The 20,961-nt window shown below is 47.0% G+C and overlaps 1 protein-coding gene across 1 annotated transcript; it reads left to right on the plus strand.

Annotated features, from left to right (window-relative positions):
* Positions 1–308: 308 nt before the first annotated feature.
* Positions 309–20,650, plus strand: HEMK1 (HemK methyltransferase 1, mitochondrial release factors N(5)-glutamine). The gene is made up of 10 exons (XM_010224631.2): positions 309–728; positions 1,159–1,250; positions 1,623–1,716; positions 12,448–12,603; positions 14,670–14,734; positions 15,854–15,903; positions 16,732–16,837; positions 17,805–17,900; positions 19,691–19,804; positions 20,118–20,650. The coding sequence occupies exons 1-10, from the start codon at positions 474–476 to the stop codon at positions 20,155–20,157; spliced, it is 1,068 nt and encodes a 355-aa protein (XP_010222933.2). The 5' UTR covers positions 309–473; the 3' UTR covers positions 20,158–20,650.
* Positions 20,651–20,961: the final 311 nt, after the last annotated feature.

A 20,961-nucleotide genomic window follows, 5' to 3' on the forward strand; every position in this document is an offset into this window, starting at 1 on the left:
GAGGCGAGGGCTGAGCAGAGGGCCGGGGTGCGCCAGGATGCCGGCCCGTCAGGAGAGAGGAGCCCGCAGGTGCGTTTGCCTCTCCATTGTGAGGGCCCAGCCAGGCCTCTTTCCAGCCCTGGCCTGCAGGGAAATGGATTTCAGTGGAAACAAATGTGCACCTCTTGCTCAAACCTTTTCTTAGGGAAATCCTCTTAGAAAGTGAGTATTTGGGTTTGTTCCAGTGCATCGTTTCAGAGGCACCTGTGCCTTCATGCTGTGTTCTTTCCTGTTGTTTTTAGGCCAGCAGAGCTGTGTGTTTGCCAGCGGTGTTTTCACACTGTCCTGAGGAGGTTCCACCCTTAGTGATCACCTGCTCTTTCTCTGCAGTTACCTAGAGCAGCCCCAGATGTCCAGTGAGAGGCTCCTGGCTGATTAGATCAGCTGCCAGCAAGGAGGGACACCTGTGGAAGGCAGAAGTGACCTTTGCAGCAATGAGATTCCTCAGCCACTCGCTGCTCCTGAGGTTCTTGGGTCTCTCATCCCAGCGTGTGTCAGCAGGGCTGAGGCAAACTCCTGTGCTCAGCCCCAAGCAATCGTCTCTGAGGGAGAGCTTCAGCACAAGATCAGGGCTGGTGACTGCTGCTGAGGTGGTCAAATACTGGCAAAAAGTGTTTGAGGCAAACGGGATCCCTGAAGCATGTGAATCCAGTGAATATATCGTGTCCTTTGTCCTGGGAGCAAAAACAGTTAAGTAACAGGAAAGGGGTAAGGTCTGTGTGTGCCTCCCACTTTGTAACTTTGGCTGAATTCTTTACCTCTCTTTTTGCCCCACTTCTGGCGGGTAAAATGACTTTTTCTTGTGTCAGATGGGAGAGCTTGCGTGGCACAGCTTATTAATGCCACTAAAGCTCTTGGACTCTCCCAAATACTTCCTTTGCAGAGAATGAAATGTAACTCCTGACATGTACACCCATACTGTACTCTGACTTTTTTTGCTCTTTTTACTTATTCTTCCACCCCTGAAAAATAGTAGAAGTTCTTTTAGAGGTTTGTTTTTAAGCATCCAGATAGCCATTTGGGATTCCTCAGAGCCATGAGCTCTGTGTTTTTACAGCTTAAAGGGAAGCGAAAGAGGATGCTGGAATTGCTCAGGTTTTGATGTGTCGTCATCTTCAGTTTCAGAGTTTGAACTCCAGACTCCTATGCACTCCGCTCACCGCAGTGCAGCAGGAGCAGATCCAGCAGCTGAGTACCAAGCGACTGGAAAGGTAGGAGCATGCCCTGGCAGCCCTTCCAGTGGTCGGTTTTCCTTCAGCCTTAATGCAGCAAGGAGAACGGAGGCAGAAGGCTGTTCGCAGCTGGTGTGGGTGGGTAATGGTTAGGGCTTGAGTTAGTCCCATGTGACGAGTCAGGTGAAGGCCATTTGCAGTTATTTTCAGGTAGCAAATCATATCTTTGTCCTGAGTGGGAACAAAGACCGTTTAAGGGATGTTTATAAGCAGCAGGTAGCTGATAATACTGACTCTGAGTCAGGTACATATCTTCATGGGTAATATGGTTAATAATCAGTATGGTATTGAGAGCTTCTCTGTGTTAAGTATTGTAATGCTAAAGTGCTTCTGCTTGCTCCTGCCTCATAGGATGCCAGTACAATATGTTCTTGGTGAGTGGGACTTTCAGGACCTGACTCTGAAGATGAGGCCCCCGGTATTTATTCCTCGACCTGAGACAGAGGTATGGGCATGTGGGAGCTGAGCGATTTGAATCTCTTTAGTGCGTTGCTGTGAATGAGTCCTGCACACATGAGGCTGCAGTGACGGGGAGGTCCGATTGCTCTGTGCCCCTTTTAGAGAGGAAGGCTCTAAAAGGGAGTCTGGAACTGCTGCTGGTGAATTTTGCTTCCTGACTCAGAGCAAGAGAGGTGTTTCAAGCTCTGGCATATCTCCTGGTTACACAGAGGTCTGTCTGCAGTGATGGAAGGACTTGGCAAGATTTCCTTTGCTGTGCTAAGGACTCCTCTAGCAGCTCAAAAACATTGTGGCTGCAATGACTTTGTGGCTTCCAGTGACTTAGCACTTTGGCTACAAGGGTAAAAATTTGTAATTTGTTTAAAGTTTGTTAACAAAATCAGGCAGTATTAGTAGAAAAGCTACTACTGGCAAATGGTAAAGGACTTCAGAGCGCTCACTTGCCCATATGCAGATTAAGACATTTTAGGAAATGGCAGCTATCACCTGTCTAACTTCACAGTGGTTTTTGGAAAAACACTGGGAAGTGGATGTTTACTACTTCTGCTAGGCTCCATATAGGTAAGTTCTGACCTGGGGTGAAATTAATATGTCAGTTTTAAGACGGTAAAGGACAACTGTGCTAGATCATTTTGCCCAATGTTCTGGCCACCAGAGAAAAGTGGAAAGACTGCATAGTGATACTTCCCCTCATAACAGCCTTGCTTTCAGCTCAGGAGCAGCCTAGCAAGGAAGTCCTGAAGGTTTACTAGCCTCAGGAGGTTTTGGGTGTCTTTACTTCTGAGAATTTGTTTGCTCTTGGGGAACCTGTTAGCCTTTAATAGTCTCCATAGCCCATTTAGTAGTCCCAGAGGCCTGTTTTTATTATTTTTACCTCCCTATACTTTTCAGAAGGCACAGCTAAGGGGTCTTACTGGCTTAAAGATGGTGTGGGCCATTAGCAACACTGCACGGAGAGGCTCCTAGGCCCTGAATCGTGACAGTAACACTTGTGTCCAGAGAAATTTTCAGCTTCCTATTGTCTGTTTGATCCCGTGATGGTAAACTTTGGAGATGCAGCCTAAAGTAATAACTTAGGGGGATCCTGCTGTCATTGATTCCAGAGAGTATTTCCAACCTCTTAAGTGTCCCCATTAATTTGTGGATGCAACAGGAGCATTAAAACGGAGAGAACTTTTGTATTCTGCAAGTGAAAGCATCTGCTGACAGGACTTCCTGTGGGGTTGGTCTCTAACTCTCTCCATGCAGTGTCAGGCTTCAAACAAAGCCCTGTTGTGTTCAGGGCAAGCCAGGATTGCCAACATCAGAGATTATTGATAATTGTACCCATATGCGTGATTTTGGTAAAAAAAAAAAAAACTCTGCTGGCACAACTGAAGTGCAGAGCTCTGTGACATGCTGTGTTTGAAACCATTCAGCATATCCTGGGGCAAAAATGTAGTGTAAGCAGCTTGATCCATCCTTGCTAATGTGCGAAAACTTTATCTGGTATGGTGCTCACACACTTATTATTTGTTATTAAAGATTAGAAATTTGTGAGGATGGGCCAGGAATGGAGCTTGGCAATTGACCTTACAAGCAGGGCTATCCTGCCTCAGCAAACAGGCTAGACAGACAAGAAACTATTGACACCAATAGCCAAGACAAGGTGGGACTTTGTCTCCTGATGCATGATGCAAAGTAAGGGTGGCTGAGGAGGTGTAGGAGGATGATTTGCACTAACTGTCTATGGTTCCCAGTGCCCTGTCAGGGTTGGGGGAGCTAATTGTGCCGCTCCCCATGCTGATGAGCACCGTGAGTGCTGTCACAGAGCCTTGTTCCACCAGAGCAGCACCAGTTACATTCCTTCTTTGAGGTTACATCGAGGAAATCTTGCACGTAGCCAAGGCCTCAGCCACCTCAGGACGCAACTTTTCAGCAATACAAGTGTGGTTGGATTTCTTTATGCTGACCGCAAATGTGTGCCACCTAACTCATTCCCAAGGTCACTCCACTGCTGATGCAGTTCCTTGAGCTTCCAAAAGACCTTCCCAGTTTTCATGATGAAGAAGAAATGGTGAGTGCTCTGCACTCTGCTCCAGACTCCATGGATACTTTCTGCTTAGGGCTGACGTTTTGGTTATTCAACAATATTAGGTAGCTCTTGCAGTTGGCTCTTACAAAACGTGCATTGATCTTCCTTTTTAGGAAGAAAGCATTCGCATCACAGTAATCCTGGGACCCGTCCCAAGCCCTTGGTGTTGCTCAGGAGAGAGAGTCTCTGTGTGATCTGCTGGTGGGGAGGTTGTTTGGACAGGAAGAGCAAAGAGACAAGTTGGAGCTATTTAGCAGCACCTGGCAAGCCGCTGCTTTAAGCATATGCTGCTTCCAGGAACCATGCACTATGTGTAACCTGTTAAACAAAACTGAGCTGGTGTCCAGCTCCTTTCCTTCTGCCACGTCGGACGTTGCAGACTGTGAGCTCTATAGTGTGTTTGGCCTCTGTTTGCTCGTGTTTTGTTTCATCAGAGTAATTTTTCTAGACCTCTCTTGGACTTTAAAAACTGCTGGGAAAACGTTTAATTGTATCCACTGCTCTCTATCTTCAGCGTTTTTTTCTCTCTAGCATTTTTAAGGTTAATAGTGCTGAAAATGTTTATGAAACAATGCCTTCCTGAATTGTCTTGGTCGCCTGTGTGTTACTGTAATATCGAGGAATCCCTGTCTCACCACTGTTCTAACAGAAGAAAAGATTTTATTTCCCAAATGAGGCTTTCTGAAGTGCAGCCTGGGCTACTGTCATGGTAGTATTGTGGTTCAGATTAAAAACAGGACAAAGAAAAGGAGAACTCGGGTCAACCACAGATAGATAATTCTTTTTTTTTTTTTTTTTTTTTAATCCAGGTACAGGTTAAATTAAGCTCCACCATAACTCCATTAAGAAAATGTTTATTTTAGTCCAGGATTTCTCCTAGGGAAGTAGTTTGGGGTATGTTGGTGTATGTAAACCCTCCTGTCTTTTACCCCTAGAGGGCACCCCAGGCTTGAGTTCGGGGAGCTCCATTCTCTTCTGAAAACCGTTTTTTACTGTTGGTTTTTACAGGATTTCTGGTGTGCTTTGATCTCCTTCCAGAAGTGAGTATTTTAAAACAACTGAAGGTGTATTTGTTCAGTGCGAACATAAACAACCTCAGTTCTTTCCCGGCAGCTTTGTGTGGATCATGTCAGGGCCTTGAGCTCCTGGGATCCTGCATTGCTGGAGGGAGAGCTGCTGGGTAGGGAGCTCCAGTCCTGCTTGAGGGACTTGTTATAGTCCCACCATCCCCTCCACTCCTTGGGCCACCATCAGTCCCCTGGTGAAATTTCCCTCCTTGACTTGCAGTGATCTCAGCACAAGCTCAAGCCCTGCGTGTTTGTGTCTGGGCTTGGGTCGAAGAGGTTGGTTTATCTTGAAGTGGCTTGGGGAAAGAAATTGCAAGTCTATTCTGGGGTGATGCTTTTTGATGCTAATCATGCAAATGTGGCTGCAGCCTCCTGCAAGAGGCATTGTAAAGGTAGTATAAAAACATGGGGGAAAAAAAAAAAGATTTATTGGATCACACTATATCAGTTTGTCTAGCCCAATATGCTGTAGCAGATCAAGGATCGTAGCAGAGAGGAGGGGCAAAATTATAATAAAAGTAGGTATAGAAGGATCTTCCCTTCTTTTGGCAGTCAGCAGGTAGGGACTGTTCTTAGCTAAAGCTTTGGGGCTGTCCTGCTTCATAATCACTAATGGATCCAACCTCCATGAATTTGTTTAATCCTCTTTTGAATCTATACATGTGTTACCTCCATGACATCATGTGGCAGTAAATCTTTCTAATTTTATGGTAAAAGTGGGAAAAATGTTTTCTTTGCTTCAGAAGTGCTGCCTGCTCATTTCAGTTAGTCTTGTGCCTATTTATAAGTCTTTTTCCACCTGCAACTTTTAAGCTTTAGTTTCCGAAGGTGAGTTGCCTTTGCCATGCTAACGTGTGGGATGCACCGAAGCCTCTCGCCGCTCCTTGCTTACGCCTTTCCGTCAGCAGGATGGTGGTGGTTGCGCCGAGGTATTCTGTGAAAGCCTTTTGAGCAAAGGTTTGCTTCAAAGAAACCTTTCTCGAAGTTGAACCCGTCTTCTAGCTTAGCTTAATCGTGAATCGTTCATGAAGGTCAGGCACGCAAAGAAGGGAAGGCTTCTGCTTTCCAAGAAGTCTATTCAAGTGTGCAGATTGCAAGACTGGAGGGCTCTCCAGGGTTTCTTTGTGCTGAAGATCTACAAATTTTCTGCTTTAATCGGTGCTCACTGGAAGCTTTTGATGCAACATCTACTTTTTCTTTCTTAATCTTATTGCCATTGGTTATTCGTTGGAAAGTTCAGGAGGCCACAGGTGTCTGGTGAGCGCAACCATGAGTCAGGAGGTTGATTCTTCCAAAAGGAAGCTGCTTCCCTGAGTCTCTGGCTTCCCAATTTGGGAAAAGAAAAAGGTACGTTGCCCCATCCTGCATGTGACTTGAAGTCTTTCCTAAAAGACAGATAGAAGGTGTCAAACAGAAAAGTGGTAGAACATTAATGGATCAAAAATTAACTGCCATCTCTCAAAATGTAGCTGTAAAAAAGCTCTTTAGTGAGCTTTTAGTGCGTTTTTAACAGTTAACTATGGTGAGCAGAAATATGGTAACAGAAGTTTCTTTGGTTCATAGACCAGTGTATATAGTGTTAAATGCAGGCTAGAAACAGGGGTACATTTTTAACAGAGTGTGTAACCAACTACTGAAACCTGGCAGGGCTCTTGGTGGCTCTATTGCCTGATACTTTAAGATCAGGACAGATCTGCTCTTGTTGAAAAGGAAGTGAAGGAGGAAAATGGTCATTCCTGGCTAAATAACCAAGATTGGCTACAGTAGTAGTTTTTCCTGACTTACTGTAAAGGAAAGAAAAGAACTGAACTCATGCAAAAGGTTCTTTCTGAGCTGGTGTTTGCTAGAAGGATGCAGAAATGTGAATTTAAAGCTAGAAGTCTGTGCTGAAGATAGGGAAAGCAGCAACTGCTCTTTCAAGCCATGCACAAACATGTTTCCCAGGTTAACTTAATGGACCTTCCCTAATGTGTTCTCACAGACCTCTGCTCTCCATCTTGTTGCTTTTATTTTGTAGCCCTAGAAGAGCTCCATGAAGTCTCCTTTTTTTAATCTCTCCATGTTGGAATGGGGCCCCTGTGATTTCAGCTGGGTCATCAGCAGTTAAAGCTAGAGCAAGATTCAGGCCTAGCTCTGGGGGGGAAAAAAAAACAATTATGGAAGGGGTGCAACAAGATGGATGCAACTTGAGGGGTTTTCCATGTGATTCCCCTTTTGTTTCTTTCAGATATCCAGGTAAGGAGAGTTTGGAGCGGGGCCGGTGCCCTGGATGCTCTGCCTGCTGGTAGCCAGTGGCTGTGGCTGCAGAGCAAGGCTGGCTTTGGGTGGAGGTGCGTGACGGTGGCTCTGCCCATCGCATTTCCAGCTTGGCTTCCTGGTATTTTGTCATGGACTGATGGGCGGCCAAGTGGGCAAACAGGAGGGGAGGGGTGACTTGGTTAATATCAGATCAGGCCCCACGGACAGCCCTGGATTCTGAGAAGAGACGTTTCTGGAAAGCACACAGATAAGTAAAACATTCCCAGGAAGTGTGCAAGAGTGGAGAGAAGGTTACCCAGGTTTAGTGCATCTTTTGCTTCCCTTGTCCTCTCTGCTGACCCAAGAAGTTAACGCCTCTTGCTGCCTTGGCTCACATCTTCCCTGAGCATGCAGGCCAGGAAAAAAGGGTGTTTCTAGGGAATGCAGGGTGAACTCATGAGCTCTGTCCTTGCCTTTGCCCTTCCTCTTGTTCGTCTTGTGCTTTTGCTTACAGAGGCAGCGGAGGGGCCGTTCCCTGGGGCTGGCTGTGGCTCCTGTGCAGCACGAGTCTGCTGCGTTTCCTGCTGCAGGGCTGGGCGCTAGCGCAGCTGCGGGCTGCGGTTCGGGTACTGGCAGGCGCCGTCCTCACGTTTGCTGTGAGCAGCTGCGGTTCCAAGAACTGCAGTGAACTCCAGGCCGCAGGGAGGGGGAGCAACCGGTACCAAGAACCTGTTGGAACACGAGCGGAGCCGGCGGCAGGGGCAGCGCCAGGAGCTGGGGGTGGACGGGCAAGGCGGGGGCTCACGGGAAGCTGGAGGTGTTGGCAAAGTTTCACCTTCGTTTTGCTCGGTGCAGGAGAGGAGAGAGCAAATAATTGACAGGGAGAAGTTAGAACAGAGCAGCCAGGGAGGCCAGGCTTCCTGGAAGCGCGAGGTGAGAGCAGCCTGTGGGCGGCTCAGCAAAGAGATGAAAGTTGGGGAGCCTCTCGGTGCTGGAAACTGGGCAGTGTGGGAAGCAAATACGGGTCCCTGCGTGGATCCCCAGGAATGAGTCTTTTCCAGGCTCTAGGAGCTCCTCTGCTGCCAGTTGGGACTGCATCTCCCTTTCTCCTCTCCTGGACGCCCTGCCTTTTCCCCTGTGTGATCTCTTCTGGGAAAATTATATAGGGTCTGGGCATCACCACTTTCTGCCCCTACGTTTTGTGCTGAGCAGCAGCACTGAGCTCCTTGGAGAGCACACAGGTGATGTCCTCACCTCCTACCGCTCAGCACAGTGCAGGAGCCCATCCCAACACTTTGCTTCCCCCCTCCATGCATTCCCACCCTAATGAGCTTCCTGGTGTCCTCAATGTCCTTCTGAGCATTCGTTCACACCAAGTCCTGTAAGATGAGAGAGGAGGAGGAGTTCATTGACTTCGCTGTGCAAAGGGAGGTTGGGGCATATGCAGAAAATTAGACCCTGCTGCTGCAGTAACTCAGCGGAGCTGCGAGCTGCTGCCTTGGCTGTGACACTGTATGAAAGCTCCCAGATGTAGCGTAGGTTTCCATGTTCTCCCAGGCTCGTGGTTGTCTCCAGACCTTCCCTCTCCAGGCAAGGATTGGCCTTCCTAATTCTCCTACCCCTCTCTTGGACTGCTCTCCTCCCTCTTCCTTTCAAGCTCTCTGCTTTCAGAAATCCGTGTACACCTCTTTCTCGAATGATCTCCCAAAAGCAGGTGTTAACAGTTGAGTACTGTGTGGACCCTGTTGATTCCCATCCTTTCCTTGCATCCTCAGGTCACTGTGAGGGAAGAGAGGCAAGGGAATTTTATTTTTCCCTATGTCAGTCTGTCATTTGGTCCCTCCACTCAGTTGCCCTCCACTGATCTGCTTGCTCTGAACCAGAGGTCGAGGAACTGATTCCCAGGCTATAAAGCAGTGAGGAAGGTGCAGATGGGGACTCTGGGGTGCTGGTTCATTCCTCTGCTCTCCTCTTCCTTCGTGAGTTTGGTTTGGCCGCTGTGTTACAGTTGTTCATCTGGAAGATGGGAGTCGCGAGGATAAGCGCTTTGAAGATACCGGGATGGATATTGCAGGGTGAGGGCACCTGGAAAAGCCAACACATTAGCCTGTTTTAGAGGCTATAAAGCCACACTGACCGTCAAGCCTTTGTTTTAATCAAAATAACATTTCCCTCGGTGGAGGAAATGACTCGTGTCGAAGCCTGTAAATGCTGTCAGTGAAAGCAGGCCTTTTTGCAAGGCCGTTTCAGTTTAGGGGGCCGGCTTGTGAGAATTTACCTAGTGCTATTCCAAAGGTTATGAATCTGCTGACCAAATTGAGGCTTGAGGTGGCTTTAAGCAAAAAAATAGCGTGATATTTGCAGCTGTTTCCTCTCTATTCAGTCTATTCAGCCTGAGAATATGTAGGGCATCCTACGCAGTAATAGCCACAGGCTCCGGACAGCTGCTGTTGTCCCAGTTTCTCCATCAAGGGCTGACGTCTCTTTTTAGCACCTCCTGCCTAGGAAATGCCTGTTGTACTGAGTGCAGAACATTCTGTAAATACACTTCATGATGTATGGCCAGAAATAATTCATCTCCCAGATGAGCTTTGAAAGGGGCTCTTCTAAGTGCTGTAATTTATCCATTTCCAGTGCCGACATCTTCAGAGAACTGGAGAAGGACAGATTTTGTCTGGAACGCTTCACAGAAAATGGAAGAAGTGCCAGAACCATTTGAAGATTACTGTTTCAAAGCAATTTTAGATAGTTTAATCATTCATCCTCCTGGAAAGGAGGCTGCTAGTGGTGACAGACTAACTTGACCCACTCTATATGATGAGTGCAGCATCTCCCGATGCATTTGCCAATGTTGGGCAAGCGTGGCTTTCATTTGGAAAGGCAACCATGGTGCTGTGTCCAGTCAATGAGGATGTACAGAGTGTCTTCCTCCTGTGTTTTGTTGTCTTCAGTGCACTATATAGGTAGTTGCAAGCTTTAATTTATTTTCTTCCTATTTTGCAATTTAAAATGTACTTTATCTTCCATTTTGTTTGCCGGTGGAGCTTGCTTAAATACATTCTTAAGAGAATGTGTTATCATAACTATTCAACTTGCTGATTGTAGTGAGGCATTAATGCCTGGAAAAGGATGTTGTTTCTTTAGGTTGTTGCAGGATAATATTATTTAATTTTCAGATGTTATGATAATTCTCATTTAATATTTAAATATTGTCATAAACAACACGTATTATAAAATAATTAATTCTTGATTCAGGGAAAGGCATATGAAATGACCAAAACAATAAGCCAAGGGCATCAGGAAGGAGTATAAAAGCTCAAGTAATATAAACATCCCTTTTTTTAATGTGCATGTGATAAATATTGAACCAGAACTTATTTAAACAGGACCTTTGGCAGGCAGTCAGCGAATCTTTTCACTGCAGAGTGTGAAAAGTTCTGTGAAAGCTCCCAGCTTGAAATTGCTGGTCATAAGTCAGAAGGAAGGTAATCCTGAAAACAGTCCTCTGGTTTTGAAGATATTGTAAACAGTTTGGAGTCAGTAACTTGTGATCAGCCCCGGGGGAGGATGGTGCTTCTAAGATACTCTAGAGGCTTCCTGGAAGCTTATTTGTAGCTGAGCAGAAGTTCAGAGAGTGGCTGAATGGCCAAGGGGTGGGTTTGGGGGCTGTTTTTCTTCTGTGGTCTTGGAATGAGCAGCACCTGCTTTGCCCCCCGGGCTAGGTTGTCTTCGCTGCAGAAGTTGGGCTGCGAGCTGGAACGCGAGTGCTGCTTTCACGTGTGTGGATAAGGTGTTTGTTTTGTCCCGTTGCCATTCGAGTCCTCCGATGCTTGCTCACAGTCCTCTCTGGGAGTGTAACAACATTTCCTTCCATAATTTCCTCAGAAAGGATCGCAGAGCAGCGACAAGAAAAATGGGATTTTTGGAGGTCTTGAGCAAAGCTCCCTTGCAAGTACCAATACAGAGACATTAGCCAGGGTAGGGCACTGCAGTGGGACTCCTGTGGATGTTGGTCACTCGGCTTAACTTTACAGGGAAGCGAAACCTCTGAGAGAGGCACCTTGTAACAGTGCCCTCTGCTCCTTCCCTCTTGGGTGTGAGTGCAGCAGAGCTCAGCACTGTTGTGATGCCCCTCTCTTACTCATTCAAATAAACCAAATCCTGCCTTTGTGATTATGTTTTTTAAGCTCTTTGAGCAGGAGGAATCTCCAAGCGACCTCCTTGCCCACTTTCTGCAGCGATCCAGCTAGCATGGGAGGTGACCAGCAGCAACAAGTATCTTCACAAAAAGTCGCTAGCTTTGCTTTCAAGACATCTGCACTCCAAGTTGGGTGGTAAACCCAAGGAAGGGCAAGCCCAGCTTAGGCTCCTGTAAACAGTGTTTCCCTGAGAAGGGGCTGGCCTGCCAACTGGGACTCGTTGCTTTTAGGTGTTCCTGTCTATACCTAGAACATGGAAGGTTTCTAATAAAAGTGGAAGGCCTCTAATTTTCCTGGTAAACTCATTTATACCTGTTAGCAAGATCAAGCCATATTTTCCTTTGTGAATAATGTGGAACTTTGGATTTCCAGGAGCTGCGAGTGCCCTAGGCAGGAAGGGCACTTTTGCACAGGGTTGTGTTGTGAGAGCCACCCCACTCTCATAACTGCCTGTCTTTGATACCTTTCGTCTTGTGTTGGATTTTGTATGAAATAGTCCCTGGATTTAAAAAATTAGGGGATGAACGAGAGGGAGGAGGTGACAGAGACGTGTACAGATACAGAAGCACGAGTGGAAATCTTTTCATTTTCAAGTAACCTTATATTAACAGGATGCAGTGAGACTTTGCAATCTAAAACCTGTGCAAGGAACTGCTCATAGGGGTGAGTTAGGAATTCACTGCTTTTGCTTTTCTGCTGTGAATTGGCTTATTGGTAGGAATGATACCCCTGCCTCCAGATTACTTACTGTACTGAGAACACCTGAAAATGTTAAATTTGGGGGGTGAATAAAATAATGTTACAGAAGATTTGTGCTCCAGCTGTTTCTTACTTTTTTTTTTTTTTTTTTTTTCCATCAGTGGTAGATCTTGGAGGATCAGTGGGGAAAGGTATTTGGAGGATTTGGTTACTGATCAGAGCACCCTGTAGGGAGGTGGAGGTGGAGTGACATCCGGCACATCAGCTCCATCACTGTCATCTGTGTGTTAAAAACCAGCAAGAGAAATGCTTTTAATTGGGCTACAGGGAACTGAAATTAAAAGCCCTTGAGTCCTCAGTCTACAAAAGCCTTAATGTGAATTAAGACAGAGCTCCTTCAATAAAAATGTTGTTTTTATTTTGTTTGTTTGTTTGTTTAGGATCTCGTCTCCTTAGTAGTGGAGGAAGGATGTTGGAAATATGAGGAGGGGAATTCAGGGCTCCTCTGCTCAGCTGCTGTCCCTCGTCCTGTGATCCTGGAGATTGGCTGTGGCTCTGGAGCAGTTGCCCTGAGCCTGCTATGCAGACTGCCCCAGGTGAGTGGTTCTGAATGTTCATCCACGTGCCTCTAGTAGAGGACAGTCCCGCTGCGCTTTTCCCGCTGCACTTGTCTTCATCCAGCCATCGCAGGAGACTCCTGTGCTCTGCTGGGATGCCAGTGCCGTGTGTTCGTGCTGGGTGCAGGGAGGAGGTGTGAGAATCACTGTCCCCTGCTTCCTGCACAAGTGGCAAAGATGTGGCCAGAGTGGAAGGTGCAAAGTACCTGCTCTGCAGCCTTTACAGCTCCCAATTCTATCACATTAGTGTGAAGCCCTGGTGGGGATTGGTTTAATCCAATATTCTGTGCTGTGCACCAGGAGTGGTTGATGCATGGGCATCCACTGTATTTAGCTGACTGTGTGACAGCAATTTCTGAAACAACCACAATGTGGATCAAAAGATCTTGGAGCCTGAAGACTAAATAAGTAGCGGAAGGGCATTCCCACAGAAATGTCAGCAGTTGGGGTCACTGTGACAAGCAGCTGTCACAGTGCCCCAACTGCCACACTGCTGTTTTGAAACCTTTTGTTCCCTGATAACAGCCACTGCCCTCTGCAGAGGGAAAAGAAGCAGGAAGGGTCTGAGATCTGGGTGGCTGATGCCTTTATGGCCTCAGATTACTGGGGCATGAGACCTGCTTGGTAAGATATGCCAGGAAACAGAGGGAAGAGAAATGAAGTCAAGGGAAAAATGCTTGCTTTTCCTTAGCACTGCAGATCAGCCTGTTCCTTGGTGTGATCGGCAGTGGCTGTGGCTGGCCTTGGCTCTTAGAGGAGAAGTTCAGGATTCAGTGCATAAGGATTAGAGGTTGATACCAGATTTCCTCCTTTTGACCTCATAAGGCTAACGTTTGGGCTTCATGACTTCAAAGTGTAATTGCCCTGATTTTCTGAACTCTGCTTCATGCTCTTTTCCTTGCCTGTCAAACCTCACAGATGTGTCAGTCTGTCCTGTCACTGATAACGCTCCTTCCTCAGCTACCTGACGCAGAGGCAGCTGCCTCCAGAGAAATGTCTATGTGTTGACCACACAGACTGGGTAGGGAAATTAGGAGCCTTGAATACACAGACTGGGCAGGGAAATAAGGGGCCTTCACCACACAGAGTGGATGGTAGCTGCACTGACAGCTACGTGGGGTTTACGGTCCCTGTCATCTCTAGTGTTTGGGGCAGAATTTGGCCCTAGTGGAATGTGAAGTAAAAAACACCAGGAGCTTCTCATTTATGGGTTTAGCTCTGCCCTCTGTGGTAAGGATCAGCCTCGTGTGTGTGTGCCGTGAGACGGGCTCTCCTAGGAGCGATGGCCATGAGTGTCATATTGCCATCGTCCCCAAAGAGAGCGGTTTCTTTCAGCATGTTTCCCCTGTTGAAAGATGCAGCAACTTCTGTTAAAAGCTGTTCAAGCCATAGTAAGTCAGGCCTTTGCCTGGGCTTTTGCAGGAAGGGGATGATGGAAGATCAAACAAATCTGTGTCGCTCCTCTAGCTTAATCATATCCTGGAAGACTCTGAAGTGCTTCAGTGGTGAATATGGTGTAAGGTCTGCGAGGGCTCTGGGAGCAAAACTGGGCAAAATGTGTCTGTAACAGCTGCAAGGTATCAGACCCTCAGCCCAAGCTGCTGTGTTACTGCTGGGATGGATCCTGTCCACGCTGGAGATCAGGAGCCCAGGACATGAGCTTCCTTTAACTGACATCCCCCTCAGATTGTGGCCTGCCAGGCTGTTGAGTCTTGTGCTATGGGGAGCTCTGAAAAGGTCAGGGAATGTGGATCAGCGAGTGTGTTGTCAGCCGAGCTGGTTTGGTCAGAACTGCCTGTTTGGGTCAGGCATTGCAGAGTGCCTCCTGCTGCGCTAGTGGCCTTCCCAGGAATGACTCCTGAGCCCATCCGTGCCCCGAGATGAATTCTTTGTGGGCTCTTCCTGGTAGGAGCTGAGGCTCAACAGGGAAGGCTTTATGTTGCACATCCCTTTTGGCAAAGCCTGTCTCCTCAGGAAGCGCAATGTTCTAATGCTTTTTCTGTGTTTTCTTTTTTTTTCTTCTTCTTCTTTTTTCACTGTCCCAGAGCCGGGTGATAGCTGTGGATAAAGAGGAAACTGCTGTGGATCTCACCAGGGAGAATGCGCAGAGGTAGAAGCCCAAATTATTACTATGTGTTTATTTATGGTAAACTGTTTTTCGAGGAAAGTTCAGGAATCCTCAAGGTTTGGTCACTTAATTCAAGTTTGTCATCACTGGAAATGAGCAAATGTTTGTTTAAGCAGGAAAAAAAAAGGTTTATATTTACCAGAGGATTTTCTTTCCACTGACTTGTGAATACACTTTGTGAGGACAGCAGCCTAGATAAACAGTTGGACTCTTTGTCTTCCAAGGGTTTTCAAAGCGTTTCATGGTCACTACCCTTAACTTTTTTATGGACTTGCGAAACACTCTTAGAGGCAGTAAGGAGGTGTGTGTCACTTAGGACGTTAAGGGTGGGAGTAGCCTGCTCCTTTCTGGCTCCCCCCAGCATTACTGCCCTGTTTTTCTGTCATTGCAGCTGAGGAGGGCATGGGGGGTCAGGGAAGATTTGGTAGGTGCTACTGGAGGTCATGTCTCCTGTGGGCAGTTTGGTTTCTTCTTCTGCCAGCAGGTTTGGACCAACCTTGTCTCTCTGTAGCTTTGCCACGTGCTTTCCATGCTGCTGCTCACAAAAGCCAGAGGTAAAAGCAAGGAGGGGTGTTTTGATGAGTGAACCACAGGGCTGAAGCCTTACTTCTGTTTCTCCCATCAATATTTCATGCTCTCTGCTTCTGTGGCTTCTTTTATAACATGAGGCTCCCACCAAGCACCAAGGTGAAGTTCAGCCTGGCCTCTTTGCTGTCCCGGCACCAGCATGGGCCTTTTGCCCAGGATTCCTGTGATTTTAAAATCTCCCTCCAACCATTTCCGTCTGCTGGGGAGCTTATTCTGAAGCCAGCCAGGACTGGGGTCAGGTCAGCCCTACGCACACGTGGGGCTTGGCTGCACAGGAGCCCTGCCCTGGGCATGCAGTGTGCTCTGCTTTGAAGGCTCTTCCCCAGGCAAAGAGCAGATCCTACCCTGGCCTCCCTGCTTGGCCTGAGAGGAGCCCAGCTGCAGCCAGTGGGATGGGAAACCCTAAGGGGTGATGTTCTCTATTGAAAGTTCTGCTTGTTGAATGTGCTCTTCATAAACCCACACAAACAAGTCCCTTAATCCTTCCTCTTTCTGTTCTTGCATCATCTGCAGGCTGCAACTCCAGGACCGGATCCACATCCTCCACCAAGATGTTTCATCCTGTAATTATTTTTATTGTTTTAATGATTTTAATTATTTTTTTTAGTTTGAGGGGAGGGGGGCATGAGAGAGCGCCAAGGCCACCATTGGGGATGCAGGGGTAAGAAGGGCTAAGAAGTAATACAGAAAAAGATCAGTAAGAACTGAAGCACTGCCAAGCTTTTCCCTTCAGAGAATTCCAGCTGAGAGGTCCCCAAATGCCTTAAAAATGAATTGTTCATGTTTTTAGGGGTCTAAACGTTGTGTCCAAGCTGCTAGTCCCCATGTGCTCTCATTTGTTGAGCAGAAGCAGACATACACACAGCGTAATTCCTAGCATGCTGACACAGAAGCTATAAATAAACGTGTATGTGCCTGCCTCTCCACTGATGTTACAAGGAACCTGTAGTTTAGTTTAGATTAAATGCCCAGCCTCGGGCACCTGAAGTTAGGGGAGCTGAGCGTGAGCCATCGGGTGCAGAGCAGGGTGCCTCTGGTCTCGGCCAGCGCCAGGACAAGCCACTTAAAGCTGCCACTTGGTGAGGCCTCTCCGGCTACCCCATGTGCTCCAGCTTGGCCAGGAGCTGCAGGTTTTACTGCACCGTGCCAGCTCGGAGCAGGTTTTGGCACTTGCCAGGGTTGTGTCCACAGATCTGGGCTTGTGCTGCCCTTGCTGCAATTAAAGAGTTCCCGTGCAAAAACCGTGTGGTTCTGTTGTCACCACACCTGTCACCAGGCACACGTGCCCACGAGTCTGGAAGGAAACATGGTTTTCTGGAGACGATTTTAACAACGAGCTTAGAGGGAGGTGGTTATGGGTGACAGTTGGTCGTGATTCTCTTTCTTCTTAGGTTCTGCCAAACAGCTGCTGCCTTGGGGCCCTGTAGACTTCGTAGTGAGTAACCCGCCGTATATCTTCCATGAAGACATGGCAACCCTGGCTCCAGAGATCCTCGGGTGAGCAGGCAAATAATATTTCCCTGTCTGGTTCTTTGAAGGAAGGTTTTAGTGCTGTTTCTTCATAACACACACACACATGTACATCCATGTGGTGCTTGTGGTATAGTGTACATATATGTGTATGCAATAGTATAGCATTGCTTTAATACTACTGACAGACCCTAAACAATAACAATATTTATAAAAATAAAAAAGCACACATTTTTAAATGATACAGTTTTCAATCCAAAACTCTTCTGTTTTAGAACATTTTTCCCATTAAGTGTTTTCATCATAGTTGATATAAGCTTATGAAAGGAAGTGTAATTAGTCTGAGCAGCTTCTTTGGTGATGGAAAAGACCTGGGTGGAAACACTGACCTGTTCTTGTCCTGAGCCTTGCCTTAAACCCACGCAAACTGGAATATGTTTGGGGGGATATGGAACTGCTCTGCGTGCTGCTGCCCCTCAGCACTGGCAGCCGTGCGCGTTGGGACAGAGTCCTGCACCTGCCCCGTGCACGGCGTGCACCAAAGCAGATTCCGTCCCTGAAACTGGCTCAGCTTCCCACCTCCTCATTTGGTCTGCTGGATTAGAAGGCAGTCAGACGTGGTGGTTGGCACTGCCAAAATAAGGGAAGTGATTCCTTGTAGGATACCCCTCCTCTCCTCCCCTGTCCAAGAAGCGTAGGCAGAACATGTCCATGTGTTGTACCTGCGTGGCCAGGCTGCAGTTGGCTCATGATTTTCCAGAAGAGTTCAGGGAGGGTTTTATGCTTGTGCTCAGCTCGGAGTCCTCAGCCAAGAGGTAGCTTTTGATTATTCCCTGTACTTAGTGTAAAAACCACAAGGGTGCTCTCACCCGCTGTGGGCGGCCAGCTCCATCGTGGAGCGATGCAAGTTACTGCGTTTGGGGAATGCATCCTCCAGGGCGTGGATCGTGTCACGAGCATTCACTGTTCACGTCTCCTTTTGCCCAAATATCAGCTACGAGGATCTCGATGCGCTGGATGGAGGAGATGACGGCATGAGAGTCATCACAACAATTCTGGCTCTGGCTCCTTCTCTCCTGAAGGATTCAGGGTAAGCATTGCCCTCTCTGAACTTCATGTCTACTCTCCATCCACTTACATAACTTCCATTTTCTCTTTCATATAGGGATGTACAGAGGGAAAAACAAAAGAAAAGTTTCCCTTCATCTAATAAGTTAAACATGCCAGAGGTATAAGCAAGAATGAGCTCGAGTTTGGGATATGCACCATTGTATGGGCCTTCCTTGAGCTGTGGTTTTTCATAGTCCTTAACAAGGTGAGAAGTTTTAAAGGTCAAAACAGAAGGAAGATAGAGGAGAGGGACAGAGAAAGAGAGCACAGAGGAGGAAATTTCTAAGCAGAATAACTCACTGAGGAAGAAGTGATATAAGATGAGCTCTGAGAATGGATGTAGATCTCTGCTTTCCTCCCACCCTTCAGTTAGGGAAAACTTGTAAACCGTGCCAACATACAGTGCTGAATTTCCCAAGAGAAACAAGAGACTTGTCCAGGGGTAGCTTCTTAAATATTAGTTATCCGTGATTAATGCTCTCAATTGACTGTTCCTGTTCCCTGCCATGTGGGATCTATGTTGTACTTAGAGACATGTGCACGGATACTTCAGGCACCCAAACTCTTTTTTTTCCCCCCCCCCCCCCCCCCAAGGACATTCACATACCCTGCTGAAAAGCCCTAACCTTTTACCAGCTTTTACCTTTTACCACTGGAAATGCACTGTTTTGAGAAGAGGAAGCATATTAGTGAGCAGCACAGCGCTTGGGGAAGAATTTGTTCTTTGTGCTTTGTGTGACCGCAGGAGCACAAGGGCCTCCGGACTCACCAGCACTGGAGAATGCTCCCCTGAGGTTACTTGTTAGCATTATAGTTCTTTCCCTTTTTGCTTTTATTTTTATGTCAAGCTGCCATTGAGGAGTGGGAGTTTTTTAAGGTCAGGGTTGAGATCCTTGCCCAGCTTGTAATTAGTTTGGTGGATTTATAGGGAGTGTTCAATGTGGAACATTTTAGGAACTCTCAAGGGAGCGTATGGCTGGGGCTCAGCCTGTGTTTTGTTTATTAAACTTGTATTTTGCTATCCAGTCAAAAGCTGCAACCAGATCCACGAGCTGCATGTGCCTGTAGGCTGGGGTGGGTCTGGCTTGTGGCAGGAGTGAGGCCCAGAAATGAGCCAGTCACACAGCCTGATGGCAGCAGGAACAGCCCTGCGGTGTCCAAGCCCAGAACTGGTGCAATAATTGAGGCTACAGTCCTGTATGTAGGACTGAATGGCCTGAATGTTGGTAGTGTTTTTGTAACTGATTTATGGAGACATTTATTATAGGGGAAAAAAAAATGTGTGCTAAGTTATATTGTACGATTCTCAGTACTGGGACTTAATGTTTTCCTGCTTATGCAAAGAGGGACTTCATACTCCCTGTGTTCATGCATTTGCCTCCTGAAGCTTCATTCTGCCTCTTCCTCAGCAGCCTGTTTCACCTTAAATTTTGGGGGCCCTCAGCAAGGCTGGGCATACAACTTCCCTGCATGGGATTCACAAGCTGGGTTCCTTACATCTCAATGCCAGGATTAACTGCTCGTGCAGAGGAACACCATGAAAATTCCTCTTAGGATAAACCCTCTCGGTGAACGAAGCAGCTGGAATTTGAATCTTAAATGGATAGCTGGGATCTGTTTGGGGATCATTGGATTACAGTGTGTTTCCTCATCATCTCATTTCCTGCACGGATAGGAATCAGCCAGGGAAGGAAGACCTTATTTTTTCTCAGCTTGGCAAGCTAACTGTGTATCTCTTCCCACTTTCTGCTCCGATGTGTGTCCCTTCAGGAGTGTGTTTCTGGAAGTTGATCCCAGACACCCACGGATGGTGGATAACTGGCTACAGAGACACCCCGAATTGTTACTCACTCTTTGTGCTGTCCACGAGGACTTCTGTGGCAAGTAAGTCTCTTCCACCTTCAGATCTTTGCTTCTATATGTATTGTGTACTATCCCCTACATCCCAATATCTGGAATGAAAGTCAGCAGCTGAAGGCAACCATTTCCAAAGTGAGGACTTGCTTCAAGTATCTCAGCATTCTTTTATATCCTCAGATAAATGGGCAAGTGTTTCAGGGTTAGAAATGCTGACAGGCAAATGTTTCTGGTGGATTGGCTAACTCTGGGAAGATTATTCCATGGAAAATTGCTGTTTTACGTGATGGAGGTAGAATCATCTTCTCCCTAATGCTCTCTTCATTATTTTTCCCTGCAGGCCTAGGTTTCTGCACATCCAAAAACAAGGAAGCCACTAACTGTACCTGGAATTAATCTTCCTTGCAGTGTGCTTCTTGCTGGTGAGCCCTGCTGAACAGTCTGTTGAAAAAGCGGGGGCAGAAAGACTCTCCACTGCATTTCCCAGTGCTCTGACCTCTCCCGACAGTGGCAGCCGCCTCTGTTCTTGTTCTGGGCTTCCTCTGGAGCTGCAGAGGATCAACAGGGAAAAACTGAGATAGAAGCATGCAGGAGTGATCCGCCTTCCTCGGAGAACTGCGTGCACCGGTGGTTCTGTGCTGAAGTGACTTGCTAATCTCAGAACCAGAGCAGAAGAGTTCACAGTTCTAGTTATTTCGGCATATTTCTAGGATGACTAATTCAAAGAAATACTTAAAAATACAATTTCTCAGCACATCAGATGGCACATTTGACCTAGAAGAAATTGCACATTTTTTGTTCTGTTTTTGCCTGAAGAGAAATCTTAAGAAAAAGCAACCAGACTGTGTGACAGGTCCAAACTGTGGCTTCTCATGGTGCATAGTTGTGTGGGTTTAATGGGACATGACTAATCTGCACGCTGCAGATTCAGTTTTGTTCCAGGATCCTGATGCTTTCCCCTAGCAAAGCAGTCCAGTCCCACTGCGTGGTGTGTCATTAAAGGATCGATGTGCATGTTACACCATGGCTGCTTAGGAGAGGCAGTTCTGCAGCTCAGATAAAGTGATTTTTAGGGTGAACCTAGGAGATCAGACCAGAATTTATCGATGCGTTTGCCCGTTCTTTGGGGGTATTCTTGTTTGGTCTAGAATGGAAAAGCCTCGTATCTGCACAGCCATGCGTCA

This window comes from Tinamus guttatus, unplaced genomic scaffold (genome assembly GCF_059628265.1).
Source record: "Tinamus guttatus ecotype Peru unplaced genomic scaffold, ASM5962826v1 Tinamus_guttatus_pri_ptg000026l, whole genome shotgun sequence".
NCBI classification, from domain to species: Eukaryota; Metazoa; Chordata; class Aves; order Tinamiformes; family Tinamidae; genus Tinamus; species Tinamus guttatus.